General features: G+C 38.6%; 1 protein-coding gene across 2 annotated transcripts in view; it reads left to right on the top strand.

Annotated features, from left to right (window-relative positions):
* Positions 1–762: 762 nt before the first annotated feature.
* The window catches only part of LOC124285406 (lysosomal cobalamin transporter ABCD4-like), a 48,027-nt gene continuing 30,601 nt past the window's right edge, over positions 763–18,188 (top strand). For both annotated transcript variants that reach the window (XM_046721630.1, XM_046721629.1), the window contains exons 1-3: positions 763–808; positions 1,373–1,491; positions 1,802–1,929. In XM_046721630.1, coding sequence (XP_046577586.1) covers positions 765–808; positions 1,373–1,491; positions 1,802–1,929 — 291 coding nt within the window. In that variant the 5' untranslated portion in view covers positions 763–764. The remainder of the gene's footprint in view (positions 809–1,372; positions 1,492–1,801; positions 1,930–18,188) is intronic.

Raw genomic sequence — 18,188 nt, 5'->3', positions numbered from 1 at the left:
GAACGGGAACTATAACATGAAATGGTTATATATAGTAGAGGAATATCAACTCGTCTCTCGCTTAGGGTACCGAGTACGTTAATGTACTCTGACTTTGTTTATGGTACCCTCTATAGTCCGTTTGGCTCAAAAGCGGACCGATGAATTGCAATCTAACTCGAAAACTAATAAACATAACATAGAAACGCTGATCATAATCAAAACATCATACCAACTCTGTGAGGTTTTTGCAGAATTTTTGTCCCAAAAATAATAAAGTTGTTGAACAAACTATCATTAAAATATTGACACAGTTCACTGTTTGTTACGAGGGGAGGAGTGCAGAGAAAGGGACAGCCAGGTGTTCGAGAAGCACGTTCACAGACAAAGTTATTTATTCATTAACCTGTGCTGTGCCATCTCCATCCGTTCTCGAACACCTGTCTGTCCCTTTCTCTGCACTCCTCCCTCGTAACAAATAGTGAACTGTGTCAATATTTTAATTATAGATTGTTAAACAACTTTTTTATTTTTAGGACAAAACTTCTGCAAAATCCTCACAGAGTTGGTATGATGTTTTGATTATGATCAGCGTTTCATTGAGTATTTTATGTTTATTAGTTTGAGTTAGATTGCAATTCATCGGTCCGCGCTTGAGCCAAACGGACTGTATACAGAAACGTATCTGTGGTACACATCTGGGTCCACACATCTGCCGTATCCGTGTCGACAACGACCTCCTACGGCGGCACTTGCGGTCACCTGGAGTTGTCTTCCCTTTAATCATGGCGAACCCAGGAGGCCACGCTCACACGAGCTCCGAATCAAAGTGAGTAGATATCAGTTTCTAAATTTTGACAAGCTGGCATATTTGTTCAGGACCTTTATAAGATGCAGACGCATCGATGTGAGCAGTTTCAAGCGGGTGTTGTCAGTATTTATTTAGAAAATATTTTTAGAATATCTCCCTGTTATGAATGGACTTGCCTCCCTTGCACTTGCACTAGTTTCAGTAAGGTGAATCTGTATAAAAACAGAATTGTACAACATGCTCAGTACTTTGCATCACATTTAGTTTACTGTATTAACAATGAAATGTATTAGACATCTTTTTTGTGTGATAACAATCTAAATGTTGAGGAGATTGAATAGTTTGTATTTATATTTTGTTGCACTGAAATAGCTTATTTTGTTTTAAGATTTAAAGGGCAGATCACTGAAATATAAATTATATATACTATTATGAAATTATGTAAATATTATAATACATATGTAATGGATAAATGCAGTTATTATGAATCAAATGGTGGCCTGTGAAGAACCATTGAAGATGTTATTTTCTTACGTTTTTAATTTAAAAACATGTAAATAGGCCTATATTTTCTTTTTACAGATATAGTTTTGATATAGTGTTCCTCAAACGATTCCTGCGACTGTTTCGTCTTATGTTCCCAAGATGGCTGAGTGTCACATCTCTGCTGAGTTTCTTTCTTCTTCTGCTGTCTCTTCTGGGTAAGTCTAGTTCAGCCAGCTAAACGTCGGTGTATACCTGGATAGGATAGGCTGAACTTGGGTAAGTCAAGAGGCGGTGGGGTAGCCTTGTGGTTATAACGTTCACTCGCCAAGCTGAAGGGATCAATTTCCCACAGGGGTACAATGTGATATTGCTGGAATATTGCTCGAAGTGTCATCTCACTCACTCCACTCACTCACTCACTCACATTATATCTTAGTACCTAGGTGATCAGAACTCCCACACGTTAGCATGGACTTATTACAGTCATGGCTCTAAGATTTATGAGCATATTGTTTGTACTTGCAGAGCAAGTGATCATCTACAACATTGGACTCATCCCCAGCAAATACTACGTGGTACTGGGAGACAAGGACATGGACGGTTTTCGTTCCAAAACAATGACGGCAGTTTTGCTGATTCTCGCTGAAGCTTTTGTAAGATATTTTGTCATTTACTTTCTTTGATTAAGCCAAGATTTTGAAGCAATGTTAATTCACTTGTGTCCAACCCGGTACTAAAACATTTGCAGTGTATGTTAATACCCTTCATGTGTTGAGGCACATGCTGCATTTTGCTAGCCAGATACTGCCCCTTCACACATGACTTACAGGGATTCTGAAGGAAAACATCGGCTGTATTTTGGGTTGACTATCAATATATAAAAAAAAAAGATTGATAATCATTAACTGAATACCATTATTGATAAATATCAGACAATCAAATTTCAGCCATTTCATGGGCAGGGCTAAATACTACCCAGGTTCAATTCTCATGATGACTATGTATCAAGCCCATTTCTGGTAACCCCCACGATGATATTGCAGGGATATTGCTTAAATGTACAATGTCACACCACACTTCTCTCAAACAATAATAATGCATTTCTCTCAATGACACTAGCTAACAGCCCTCAGGGAAGCTACCATATAATTTATTAAAAAATAAATTTGCGTATTTAGATTACAATATTAAATAAAAAAAGTTCAAATGAATTAATTCAACATTGCATTAAATCGACTCTCGACCCCTCTACCGGCTGAACATTATTTCAAGCAAGCCCCACAGAGTTATGGCCCTTGGAATGCTCTTTATGAATATCCTATGCACGACTTGTGATTAAAACCAGTTCAGCCAACACAGACAACACGTCGTGCAACAATTTTCGATGTACGGAGCAATCGTTTACATTCCATATATGGTTTAAACATATTTTATTCTATTCAAGAAAAAGGAAAAGGATTGCCAAACAAGCCTAAATGGCTTATGTTAATGCCGCTCCATAATACATGTGAAGGTTCACATTTGTGCATAATGTTGTACATATTTATAGTAGTTATATCAAGTTATCTCTGAATGATAACAATCATGAATATCAACAATTTATCTTGGTTTTGTTTCGTGGCCAGTTGATACAAATAAAAATAAGAGAAGCTACAGAACTTTATGAATCAAAACGTTTTGATGTAATAATGAATTGATGGACTGACCGTAGAATATCCATATTCGTCTGATGAGATACTGAGTTGTTGCCATTTAGCACATCCCGCAGGGAGAAACCTTTCACATAGAAATACAATTCGTATAGAATGGTATTATATTTAGGACACATGAAAAATAGTGGAATACATCCTCATAATCTTGTGAGCAGGAACAAGAAGCATTATCAGAAATGAAGCGATTATACTTATCACTGTTTAAGTCACTGCATCCCAATCTAAAGGCGACAGTGTATTATTTGACAAAATCGACTACCAAAATTTAGATCGAACATTGTGTTGGTATTAACTTCATTGGTGTGATTGAATTCTTAAACTGTCCAACAGAGGAAGCGTTTGTAGCATTTGTAGGTAGGTCATTCCACAGTTTAATTGTATCAGGCAAACACGATTTGGCATAATTAGTAGATTTGCATCTTAGAGTCTGATAATTTTCATTATTCCTAAGATTGTAGTTACTGTTATCAGAAACATTCCCTGGAGCAAGTTCACAAAGATAGTCAGGAACCATATGGTTTACCATTTTGTAAAATAATGTTAATTTAGAAGTTTCTCTCCATTTAGATAAAGGAAGTCAGGTTTGTCTCATGATATAGTTTCGCATGGCTCGTACCTCTAACTGCAATGCATATGTAATCGTAAGGCATCTAAGTGAAGGTTTTCTAGTGACAAGGATTGTTAGTTTGTACAATTGTCCCAGAGATGACAGCAATAGTCAAATAGAGGTAAGATAAAAGATTTATACATTGTTTGAGAGTTTTAGCGTGATAGTCTATATTTAAAACTACGAAGGCAATTAATCATAGGGCTACTTTTCCTTATCATTTCATTAATGTGGGAATGCCAAAGGAGGTTTTCCTGAAAAATAATGCCTAAGTGTTTATGAATCTGCACTTCATTTATAGGGGTACCATTCATCGAGAGGGGAGGTTTCGTAGAAGGTTTCGTTTTGTGTGAAAACTGGATAGTTTCAGTTTTGTTTGGATTAAATTTTACTTGCCAGGTTTACGCCCATTTAGATATTCTGTCTAAATCTGAGTTAAGAATAAATGCACTTGTATGGGTATCGTCGATTATTACATAAAGTGATGTGTCGTCTGCGAAAAGGCGTATATTACTTTCGATTCCATCAACTATGTCGTTTATGTGTATGAAGAATAAAAGAGGTCCAAGGACTGATCCTTGGGGCACTCCGGTTTTAATTCTGATTTGTAACCTTGGATAACTACTCTTTGCATTCTATTTTGCAAATAACTTCCAAACCATTTCAATAACTTCCCATCTATCCCACATGATTTTTAGTTTATGGATAATCCCTTTGTGCCAAACTTTATCAAATGCCTTGCTTATATGCATGAAAAATACAGCTCTTACTTCTTTTCCGTTGTTGATAGCTTTAGCAATAAAATTATGCAAATCATTGAGTTGGTAAGCTGTTGAATCTCCTGGCATGAATCAGATTGTAAATTTGAGAGGCAAGTGTTATCTCTCATGAAGTTAAAGACATATTTAAATATACATTTTCAAAGACCTTGGATAAACAAGATGTTAAAGGCAGCGGGTCTATAGTTGAACAGTCGTTAATATTACCTTTCTTGTGGATTGGTATGACTGATGATTCTTTCCATATGTCTGGGAAAACTGATGTTTGAAGTGACGTGTTAAAGAGGTTAGTTAATGCTAGTGACAAGGAGGGGGATACCAAACGTAGGAGGCGGTTTCCAATACCATCTGGTCCACTCGCTTTGGTAATGTTTAACGATGATAGAACATCTTCAACATCCTGCTTTGTAAGATATAAATTCCTCATATATTTACTATCATTGTTTAAGGTCATATTTGGAAGATCCTTATTAGGGTCAGCAGTTGCCTGGTCAATAAAATAATTATTTAAAACGTTTGCTATTGATTCTGGTTCTTGATAGACTTCGTTATTGTGGGTAATAGGAGGAAAGGAGGTACTTTCAGATTTTTTGTTCATATAGTTTTTAACTAAACGCCACCATAGTTTAGTGCTATGATTATTGTTTATTTGAGTGTCTAATTTTGTTGTATAATCTTTCTTGGCTTTTCTAACTGCAGAAATCACTTGATTTCTTAATGATCTTAAAGTAGCCCAGTCATTTTCACCATTTTTTTGTTTCGCTATTTTATGTTGTCGATTTCGTTTCTGCATGAGTTTGCGAATGTTATTATTCATCCAGGGTGTATCTTTACATATTATTGTAACAATTTTGTTTGATATATTGGAATCGCAGATATGAGATAAGGTTTTCACAAAACCACCTGTGCTCACATTTATGTCAGGTGATGACAGTACCTTTTCCCAATCAGTATTATCAACGTGGAAGCAGATATCGTCCTTGTTTACCAGTGTGTGATCGTAAACTTTTCTCAGAAATATTTTCGTTGACTTCATACATTCTTTTATTGTTACGGATACTGGACAATGATCGCTACAAAAAGGTTCTAAAACATTTGACTCTTTTACCATATCGAGACGAGAAACAAATATCAAACCAATAAGGGTTCTACTGTTTTTGGTGACTCTGGTTGGTGAGTTTATAAGTTGATGCAAACCGTTAGCCACCATAAGATTGTTTATTTTAGCGTCTAATTTGTTGTAAATATCAATGTTAAAATCTCCAACAGTGATTGTATCTAAATCCATATCCATTGCATCTCCAATCGATTGATCTAACAGGTTCCAATACTGCTCACTTTTGTCTGCTCTGTAAAATACACCCACTAGATACTTCCTGTTTTTGTAGCGGAGCTCTATCCATAATGCTTCCAGACCAATCTTATCTAAGGTTTCTACTCGTTTGGCGATGAATGTGTTCTTAACATAGACAGCGACCCCACCACCCCATGTACGTCTATCGTTTCTAAAGGGACACTGAAAGCCTGGAATAAGAGTATTACTATGTAAAATACCTTCATGGAGCCAGGTTTCTGTCAAACAGATAACGTCATATTCGTTCAGTTCTAGACCTATGAGTTCAATTTTATCTTTAACACTACAGGCATTTAAATGGATAATTTTAAGATCAGTATAACACGTTGGTCCTGGGTTGGGATGGATATCACCACAAAGTAATAGCAATAAGGTTAGGAGTAGAGATATTCTAGCATCGTAAAGGCACGTCATCATTACTACAAACTTTCGAAAGTTTAATAAATGTGTTTTTTTCAGAAGAGATTTTTAGAGAGAACGAACCCATCGATTTCCTGTATTGAGAAATGTTAACTGGCATTATCGGTCGTTATGAGATCAAATGGATGTCGACAATGGTGGGGATACAAACTAGAACTGGTATAAACTTACCACGAAACAAAATTTATGTCACGTCTGCAAAAATGTTAACAATCAATTACATTCTGAATACAAAATATAACATTTAGAAACATACATTCACTGAGTGAACTCATTTGTCATGAAGGGGAAAGTCACGAACAGTAATTGTTGTAAAGAACAATGAAGGTAAAAAGTAAGAAGGCAGATTATAACCATGAGCTGCCGGTTAGAGAACGGGAAAAAGGACATTCATGGAGTTTACAAGAAAACGACTCTTAAATTTAGAAACACCAACTGTGAAAAGAAATTGTAAACCCGTTTTCGAGATGTAAACCTGCATACTAAAACACATGCAATCAAAAAAGACATATATTTGTAGTATAATGTTGATGAACTTCAATAACATGAAAGTGAATGGGAAAAACACACACAAGAGACCAACAGAAAATCCCCAATACAATCAAGCTAACACAATGAAAAAGAAACTTACACGTGAATCACGTCGCACCATGTCAATACCGCATGCTTTTCTCGTGCATATCTGTTTTCATGCTTTTTCATATCATGTCGAGCATGATTAAAGCGTGCATCAAGCAGGATTAACTGTTTCTACAAGTTTATAAGCGTTATGGCTGATTTGTAATACCGAGATGCATTGCATAATATTGTTCTGAATGACATTATTCCTTCATTAACTCCTATTTCGTTTCCTTGTACTGAATCATTTTCCACTCGTCAGTTGCAGTTTTAAATGCTTCGATTCCTAATTTTCCATGTAACCAAAACTTCCTGCCTGTCCATGCTCACTACGAGAACGTTACCTGTACCGGGAGAATGAATAAGAACATTCTCGTCAGTAACCCATGCTTGTCAGATGTGAAGTGAATAAAACAATTTGCCAAGTAACCTTATCTTCAATATTGTGATGTAACTCGGTTGCACAGTTTAAAAACATTAGGAAAATATCTACAACAGGATATTAAGAAATATGATAGGATTGCAACGTTGAATGAAGTAAATTTAACCACAGCATCATCAATGCACTCTTCTCCACGGCGGTATCCTGTTTTCATGCTAGTACAAACCGTAACATACATGAGTAAGTCGGGAAACAAGATTTACTCATTTGCAAAACATCACTGAGATGACTCGTAAATATAGAAACACATAATGTTTGTATTCTCCGTTATGTAATAACATTATCAAGGTAATAAGTCATTCAGAGTGAGTGCATACTAAAACACATGCAATCAAAGAAGACATATATATTTGTAGTATAATGTTGGTTAACTTCAATAACATGAAAGTGAATGGGAAAAACACACACAAAAGACCAACAGAAAATCCCCAATACAATCAAGCTAACATAATGAAAAAGAAACTTACACGTGAATCACGTCGCGTCATGTCAATATCGCATGCTTTTCTCGTGTATATCTCGGCGTGACGCTTAAACCGCTAGGCTACCTTCACCACCCCCAAGTCATTGGGAAGTGTGTAAGGGTTTTGAATAGTATTGCAGGAGCACATTGGGATGTGTCATTGACAAGTTAACGGGATGCATGATGTGTACATGCTATTTTCCGTACATTAATGTTCAAGGTTAAATCGGATAGCAATCAATACACTTGTTTTCTGTTTCCTTAAAAACAAATATAAAAATACATGTATGTTATTGTGATACCAGTAAAGTATATTTTGACTGAATGTATTTGTTAATTATTAGTCATTTCCTTTGTAGAATAACCTGGAGAAATATTCAGACATTTAATATTTGTGTTGTCCGTTTTGTAGTGACATTAGTTAGGTAATAAGACATTCAGAGTGAGTGAGTATGGTTTTACACGCTAAAAGTTTCAGCGCTATTCCATCAATATGACGGCTAGGGGCGCCAGAAATGGGCTTCACATATTGTACCCATGTGGGAAAACGAACCCGGGTCTTCGGCATCTCTCTTTTCATATATGGCTAGGGCTGCGCAATATAACCGGTTTACAGGTATTTACCGGTTCAGACATTTAAAACGATACGTATTGCGATACGCTGATCGAAAACCGGTATTTTGACTTGCATTCAGAAAACGTCGTAACACTTGGAAAACTTCGGGTATTTCCTTGTTTCATTTGTGCCAAATATTATTCACATTTTTATTGTATCATGATTAAAATTTGTTATTAAAGCTTAATTAAACATAGTGATTGTGTTGTGTTTTTGCTCTTTAAATCAATCAGTAACTCGATTATAGTAGTTTTTTTGTTTAGAAATACTTCATGCAATATATTGCAATACATATCGCAATACATGCTTTCACATCGCAATATATCGCAATATGAATATTCTCTGCAATACCCACCCCCTATATATGGCAAGTGTTCTCTGTTTGGAAGCTGTTCGCCTATATAATATAGGCCAAAATATTGTCAAAAATGTGTGACATTGTGCCTTTTAAGCAGCATAAAACCTTCACTCACTCATAATGTCTCTAGATTTTGTGTCAAAATGAAGAAATAAGTACTGTGTGAAGTTTTATTATTCACAATATTATTTGTATCAGTATTGTAAATATTAAGGGGGCAACAATACACTGGTACACCGGTGCATCACGATCTATGGCCTACGATACGATATGCGATACATTATTGCCCGTGAATCGATATGGCTATAGGTGAATTCGTAGACCAGACTGGTTTGTAGACGAGGAAATCCGGTGGATTCGGAAGCGGATTGAGCGGTGGATTCGTAGACGTTAGTAAAATGGGAAAAGTTCAACCTCAATGATGATGAAAATCGATATTATGACTTAAATGTAACCGAAAAGTGTTTGCATTTTGTGAAATAAATAAAATATATCAGGTAAGTATGATCGGCGATGAAAATATGCTTATAATAATAAAATATGCTTCACAGCGGTCCACGTCCGACAAATTCCGACAAATCATAGGCCGCTAATATATTAAATTCAGTTGTGTAAAATTAAAAGATATGTATTAGGCAAGTATCGTCATTCAACATTCAACTATGCAGACCAGCAGAGAAGTAGCAGAAAACACTTCTTAAGAAAACACTTACATCTCCTACACACAGTATTTCGCAATCAAAACAACTCACCACTTCCTAACTAACATTCACAACAACCCAGTGAAATCTGTTAATCCACATTCACAACAACTCAGTGAAACCTGTTAATCCACCCACAACAATGAAAACAGATGGGAAATTATGATGAGTAGACTAATTTTGTCTGATCCGCCGACAAAGTCTACCTGTACAAACACTTATTCTACCATGACTTCAGTAAACACTGGATTGTTATTGGTTATCAATACACATTCTCTGTTGGACCGGCGGCGTCAACCCAATGTGCGTTGACGTCGCGCATACAACACAAATAATAAAAATTGTTGTGGGTTAATGGTCATGAGCGTGGCGGTTCTTGGAGGGGCCCTAACTTAATAACTATGGAAGAGGAGTTAAAACGGGCGACTACGGAGTAGACACCAGCAGCAGGATATAGCATTGGCAAACGAAGTTGCAGCAGCAGGATATAGCATTGGCAAACGAAGTTGCAGCAGCAGCAAAATGATAGGTAAAGATATACGTCCGCTGAGAAGCAGGAATTTATTTATATGCCAAAATAGTCCCCACCACTGATAAGTGGAGGGAAAATAAGATCCAACTGAAAAGTAGGACCCCTAAATTTAGAACATTGTTATAATATGTTTAAGCCTCCAAGAATCCCGCCACACCAATAACATTTTTATTCAGGAGCATTTACAGCGCGACTGAAATGATTTAAATAAGAATTCACATGGCAAAATATATATAACAAGGCAAGCTAGGGTGGGAAGGGCGGGGATTTTACCGAATGGTGTTGATGGCACGATAAGATCGGCGCGAATGACATTCAGAAAGTGACGCAATAGGGCCCGTAAGTCTCGCGAGGCGCTACTTCCGCTACTAGATTTCCGGTGACAAGCGAATACGCAAGAACCAGTTGTGGTGCCAAATTGCGCGACCGCCTAATATGAACTTACTAGACCGGACCAAGTGTACTACCATGCTTGGCTGTCACAGCTGGTGACAGTCGTAATAATTGGATCATTTGGGGACGATAAGATCGAAAAATTATTATTCCTTCAAGGATTATCGGTTCCTTACTGACAACCGACAACCATGAGTCAATTCGAAACCATATGAGTACCTTTCTTTAGCTATAATATATTTTTGACAACCAGTGCAGTTCTATCGCTAAACGTGTTTCTTTTCAGTATCGCGGACAGTGTTTGTCACAAAACATATTTCGGGAATCAATGACATGGTTAACGTAAAATGCATTTGAGTAATATGTATTTATATTGAATTAATAAAACTATTAATTAATATACTGCAATTCATAAAGCAGCCATGTGTTACCAACTTTATCAAGTTGATGTTCTATTCATATTTGGCCACATTGACTCTGTCATTTCCTTTTCAATAAAAGTATGTAATTCCAAATTAGAATATTTTTGTTTGTTTAATTTGTTATTTATTTTCTAAATACATTTGTTCTGCTTCAGCACTATTTTGTTACTACTCCAAATTAAATACTATTTTGTACATATTCAATATATTTATATTTGTTAGGGAAATAGTTTCTAACAAATATCAATATTGATATGTACAAAATAGTTTTAATTGGAATAGTCTAAAATATTCAATAGCGACAATTGGCTTTATGCAATGTAAAATGCATGTGTATAAATACTTGAGGTACTAATATAAATACTTTGTAAACTAGTTGGTAGGCTTAATAATTTTACTCTTTCCAAGTCCAAGGGATGACTTTATGCCAGTTCAGGTGACAGAATGACTCAAAGATACATGAAATAAATTGTTTGTTGTTTTGCAAATGTGAAAGAAAATGCATTATAAATTTTACTTTGGATAGATGACAGGGATCTGCATGTGTCAAATTGTTTCTTTGCCATGCTGTAAATATACTGATAATGATATATTGAATACAGGGATTGGGATGGAGACCTTCGACATTTTCAGGATTATTAGCCATTTTCTGAATTTAGAATGGGCCACTGCCCTTGTATCAATAGTAAACTTCAAAATTTTAATGGGGCATTTTTATTCTAATGTTCAAAATGGCCACTGTCTTTCCCAATGCCTGGTATAAATAGCAGTTCTTGTAACATTATAATTTTTTTTATATGAACTTTCCCATTTATGGTGACGTTTTGATTCACACAAGAAGTCATAGTGTCACAAATCAATCAACAGCTCGACAAAATAACCTTGATGGCATGGTTACAATTATTTCGGTTACTACTGTCAGATATTCAAAAGAAAAATGTGAAAACCCTCAGGCATATGAATATTCATCATGAAGCAATTATTTATCAAATTATGTAAACATTATTATAGAAGTGATTTATAAAAAACTGGTTGTTGCACAATATTTATTACACTTTGTACTGGATGTCTTGGAGTGAGTGTACAATGTACTATGATCTAAAGTACATGAGTGTTACTTAGTTCTTGGTTATGCAGGGGTGAGGTTCTGCTATGCTGTAAGCAAAATATGAAGCAGCACACAGCACCTTCAAGTCACAATTGGCAAAAATGCAAGACCAAATACACTCAAAATTTGGAGTAATCACTCAAAGACATTTCCTGTATTGTAAAATATACTGATCAATACATGGGGAAACTAAATGTGCATATATACTATGTCATGACTGTAGATTCTGCAGACACTGGCTGATAGCAGCATGAGTATGACTACTTGTCATGTAATATAGTGTTTTTCACCCATATTTAGTAACTTACATATTCCAAATATTCTGCCAATGAGGCCAAGGTTGGTAACTGGCATTCCATATTTTCCACTATACAGTTAGACCAATATGTTTTAAAATAATGGAAAAGAATAATGTGTACTGGTTATTGTGCTATGAACCAGTGTTGCAATCTTACAGCAAATAAAAACAAAGAATTTCATATTTCAACAAAATTCCATGTCATGTAGAATCACATGCCTATGCCATTGATTAAGTTTAACTTTTCATTTGAAACCATGTTTTTTCATGGAAACTGGAGTAGTAGGGTAACCTAGTGGTTAAACTGTTGACACTCGTCACACTGAAGGCCCGGGTTTGATTCCCCACATGTGTGCAAAGTGTGAAGCCCATTGCTGCTCTCCCAAGCATTATGTTGCTGGAATATTGCTAAAAGTAGTGTAAAACCCAACTCTCTCACTTGGAAACCTTTGCTATATACACTGAAAATCTAATCTCCTACATCCATCGTTGTATATTTACTGTCAAATCAATATCATGGCTAAAAGCAGAAATCTTCCAAACCATTAAATTTGTGCTTGCTTTATCCACACTTAAAAAACAATAAACAAGTTTTAGAACTATTCTGCAAGTTTATTCCAAAGACATAATTACTCATAACATATCAAACATTCTTTGCATTTCCCAGATGCTAAACCTGAAAAAATACTGTAACAGTATCATCTGGAATACAAATGTTCTTTCATGGTCACTCATCTAAATTCTCACTGAATTATCTGAGAGTCCCAAGATGTCACAAAACTTTCCAAAACACCTTGCTGGTTACAAGCATTTCCTGTTCCAGCAAGTTTCCAAAGGATGATCGCGTGGGGCTTTAATATGTTTTATAACTGTACATACAACATTTCAATGACTTGCTGTTTCTTCATTGCAATGTATATTGCTTGACCACCAGATGTTAAAGAAATCTGAAGATCTGTTTCAGTTTGTGTTGCTCTTGATGTCAATGGTAATTGTGGTGATAAAGAAATCTATTCCTCCTTCTTTCTCCTCTTAAAGATGTGCATCTGTTCCAACTGAAAAAAATACATAACACACGTTAGACCAAGTATGATATACTTAATAAAATGTAAACACTAAAACAGTTCCTTACAATGTTGACATCAAGATATTATTGATAAATTAAGCATGTGGATGTTATGTTTAACTGAACATGCTGCACCATAACCAAATGCTAAATAGGGTTCTAATAATATATTAATCAAGCTCATATTACAGAATACATTTGTGAGAGACACCTATTCAGAGCTATTGGTATCAATCAAAGTGTGGATATAATCATCATTGTTTACGCACTATTAAATAATTATTTAATTCATTACATTTATTTTTTTAGAATTACACCTGGATTTTCATTGCACATTAAGTTATCTTCTGGATAATTCCAACTGCAAGATACTTTATTTATTAACACAGTTTTTTGGGTACACATGCATTATACCGGATACATGCCTGTCATATTTTATTAGGTCCCCTCTCCGGGGGACAATAAAATCCCACTGAAAGATATCAAATGCAATCAAACGATTAACTAATGCATTTAGTGTCAATCACTAAATGTAATTATCAATACACATTCTCTGTTGGACCGGCGGCGTCAACCCAATGTGCGTTGACGTCGCGCATACAACACAAATAATAAAAATTGTTGTGGGTTAATGGTCATGAGCGTGGCGGTTCTTGGAGGGGCCCTAACTTAATAACTATGGAAGAGGAGTTAAAACGGGCGACTACGGAGTAGACACCAGCAGCAGGATATAGCATTGGCAAACGAAGTTGCAGCAGCAGGATATAGCATTGGCAAACGAAGTTGCAGCAGCAGCAAAATGATAGGTAAAGATATACGTCCGCTGAGAAGCAGGAATTTATTTATATGCCAAAATAGTCCCCACCACTGATAAGTGGAGGGAAAATAAGATCCAACTGAAAAGTAGGACCCCTAAATTTAGAACATTGTTATAATATGTTTAAGCCTCCAAGAATCCCGCCAAAGCACGCATGTGCCGAGCCACACAAATGACCATTAACTCACCCGGTTGTTTCCCACCATAGCTTGCCTTAACAAGGTACCTGTGTTTAAGGGGATTTCACAGCAGCCAGCACAGCACAGTTAATGTTTTCGATAAATACTTGCAGCCCACGCGGGGAAAGGTGGACGCCGTCCCATGAAAACATGGAACTGTCAGCACTTTCAATGTCATGCCTTATTTGCACTCCCCCCAGCTCCCTCACGCGGTTCCCAACCCGCCTGTTGAGGGTCTTGCGGGCCCCCTCGATGGCCGAAAACGAGGCGGCACCGCTCCAGTGGCGACGGGGTAGCATGTTGGACCACAAGATCCTCGTGTTGGGCAGCAGTAGCTGCACCCGCAGCAGCGACTCCAAGATGTCGAGGTACAGCAGGCTGGTCTTGGTCTGTACCATATCATTAGAGGTGGATTACGAGCACCGCGGGATGGGGTCGAACGACGCATTCCTTCTCGATGATTAAGACCAGTTCCCTCCATCTCATCCCCCCTCGAACGAACCAAGTACCACGTCGAAGCGTCCCAGACGAACGTTGAGCTCTGGCCATATAGGATGACCCAATCAGCCACACTGAAAAGAGTGAGACAAGTGAAAGGAAATATATCTGTCAGATTGTGCTAAATGATTACTGGCAAACGAATGTAGGATTCATATGCATCGGACCCCCATCTACCATATTTTTTAATTATGTGTGGGCTAACGCCGTTTGCTGCAGCCGTAGTTGCAGCCCCAATCCTAAAAGAATGGGAAGAAAACGCTGAGGTGTCGACATCGCTGTGCGCTAATGCTTTTAAGCACGGCCTGGAACTGATATCTTGTGAGAGGGGAGTGGTCAAAGTGGATAAAGGCTTGCTGTGGACCACTTGGGCGAATGTTAAGGTAAGAATGGACAGCTGTCACGGGACACAAGGGGTTGGAGGGGATGGAGGAAATGGCAACAAGCACGCCTTTGTTCAGCCTATCAGTCTTGGAGCGTCTCAAAGTAAATTGTACTCGCCCGGCAGATTTGTCCAGCTTCACGTCATTGGTGGCAATGCCTGGCTGATCAACCGAGGTTTGTACGAGCTCCCCCACCCTGAAAAATCCAAAGAATGCGGCACAGAAAACAGCTTTGAAAAGACATTGCTCATATACGTTGCTGCACACCGCTGGAAGATTACGGATTATTAACTTTAACAAATCAACAGTTATTGGTTTACGTGTGTCACGTCGCGACTGGTCACGTGACATGCCAGCAAGTAACTTAGAAACCAAGAAGTGATCGGTGCAATCCTGCCACCCATTTAACTTATGAAAGGATGATAGTGCAGAGATGTATGTTTTAGCTGTACTGCTGGAGTAATGGTTAACCGACAGATACGAAATGAAATGCACAACCTGATCAATCGGGGCCGGCCAAAGTGGTGACAGCTCATGGGCTCGTCTGAAGGTGTGGAACGTCTGCAAGCTCGTTTGGTATGTCGACCAGGTGTTCGACGACATGGACTTGTGTAGCAGTCGCTGGACCTCCCGATCTAGAGGTCCCAGATCCCGTCCGGTAGGGGTGTTGGTGTCCGGTCCGCTGCTGGCGCACATTTGCGGAACTGGTCCCACTGAAATCTCGACAGAGAGTCAGCTATAACATTGTCATGGGTACTAATGTATACAGCTTTGAATGTGATATTGTACTGCAAGCAATATAGAACGAAGCGTCTCACAAGAGACATAGTACGAGGGACGCGACAAGACTGCTTATTGATGATATGAACGACCGCTTGATTGTCGCAATTAAACAGAATTCGTCTGTTGGCCAACGACTCGCCCCAAATTTGGACAGACAATACAATAGGGAACAATTCCAACAGCGTCATATCCCTCGTCACGCCCTCCCGCACCCATTGCTGTGGCCAACGCCCACATGTCCATTTGCCCTGGTTGTAAGCACCAAAACCTGCACCGCCTGCTGCGTCAGTAAAGAGCTGAATGACTGTGTTTGACGTCCACGCAGGACTCTGAAAAACTGATATGCCATTAAAATGTTCTAGAAATTGTAACCACAATACCAAGTCATCCTTGATGCCCTTTGTGAGCCGACATCTGTGAAATGGAGACTTTAACTTGCACATCTCGTCGATGAGACGTCGACAAAATGCCCGTCCCATGGGAATGGCACGACATATGAAATTGAGTTTACCCACAAGAGACTGGAGTTCGCGTTTGGTTACCTTCCTACGATCAGCACTCAGCCACCCTCTGATCTGCGCAGTCGTCTCAACAATTTTGTCTTGTGGGATTCGAACGTGCCCGGCAACTGTGTCTAGCTCAAGGCCCAGGAAAGTAATTTTTGTTGTAGGTTGAACAGTTTTCTCAGGTGCCACTGGGACATTGAAGTGATTCAGTACATGCATACAAGATTGTAAATTATAATCACAGTCACTGGTACCGGCAACGCCCCCCTGTGAGGAAGTCATCCAGGTAATGCATTAACTGCATATTTGGGAGACTGCGGAGAATGCACCATTGCAAAAAACGTGCTGAATCTTTCGAAAATAGCGCATGAAATAGAGCATCCGAATGGTAAACATTTATCAAAATAGTACTTGCCGTTAAACTGAATGCCGAGCAACTCGAAGTCATGGGGATGGACTGGTATGATGCGGAACGCTGATTTGATGTCAAACTTTGCAAGGAGGGCGCCCGCTCCCAACTGTTGTACCATCTCCACAGCTTCGTCAAAGCGTGAATATGAAACAGAACAGTCTTGTTGGTTAATGTTATCATTAATAGAGTCACCCTGCGGATATGATAAATGGTGAATCAAACGAAAATTATCAGAGAGCTTACTGACCGACCCACCGTCTATTTTCTTCGGAACAAGTCCGATTGGTGATACTTGTAATGCAGGAAGCGGTGGATCATCAAAAGGACCTGCCATTCTACCTAGGGTGACCTCTTTGTTCAGCTTTTCAACAACAACCTCCGCACCCACAGCATCTGTCGCTGATGACAGATTTTTTGACATTCTGAAGACGCGGGTACCCTGAAACTTAAGCTTAAAACCGTGCAGAAAGCCATAATACAATGAGTGTGCATCCGAAGGGTTAACCAGTGAATACGAGTGAAGAGACTCCAACATGTTACTTACGCTGACCGGAGTTGGTGCTCGAGACATTTCGTCTATACTGCTGGGGTGTATTTGCACCGGTGGCAGCTGACGCTCCGACGGACGCATGGGGACGAAAACAGCTCTGGATGTTGTGACTAGACTCTCCACAGTTTCCGCACTTGTGTGGGTATTTACAGGATTGACGTTGACAGTTCCCCTTGTTGAAGTCCCAACAAATATTAAATGGTAATTCGCGATGATTATTTTTTTGAGACACTTACCCCAGTATTGGTACGTGGCTTGATCTGTTGGGGTGTCAGCATGTGCTGCAACCAGAGCTCACCGTCGACACGTCCCCACTGACGAGTGGGATCCCTTGCCATTCTGTGACGGAATTGTTGATCATACACCCTCCATCCATCTCCGCCGAAGCGCCAGGCAGCATTGCGTATGGATTCGGAGTATGACAACATTCCCTGTAACACACTAGGTGAAAAAATGTTTTGACATGTAAATCGACATAAAAATATGAAATGCCGATGTCCATGCACCAAGAGTGATTGGCTTACCCTGCGATTGCTGGCGGGTGACGAGAGAGACACTACCGTCTCTATCAGCGATCAGTTCCATTTTCGCTTGGTTATCGATACCCGAATTCACATTAGGAAGTAAGGTTGAAAGATCAACGTACTCACCGTTGTAGATTTTGTCACGGGTGGCCTGCTTCACGTGAGCACCAATTTCCTGAGCGTCATACGTTAATGGCGATGGGGCGGAAGAGGGAACTGAAATGTCAGACACGACGGGGAGGGAGACAACCGGGTTCTGAAGATTACCTTGGTTTGAAAGCAATTTTAGAATTGCTTCAAGCTGTCCCGAAATACTGGGAATTGCTCTTGGCGCCGGGGATGTGAAATCGGAAATTTCAACCGATGCAGAT

This window comes from Haliotis rubra, unplaced genomic scaffold, assembly GCF_003918875.1.
Source record: "Haliotis rubra isolate DU_JTF1 unplaced genomic scaffold, ASM391887v1 Scf36, whole genome shotgun sequence".
NCBI classification, from domain to species: domain Eukaryota; kingdom Metazoa; phylum Mollusca; class Gastropoda; order Lepetellida; family Haliotidae; genus Haliotis; species Haliotis rubra.
The sequence above is the reverse complement of the archived record's forward strand: the minus strand, read 5'-3'. Positions and strand labels throughout refer to the sequence as shown.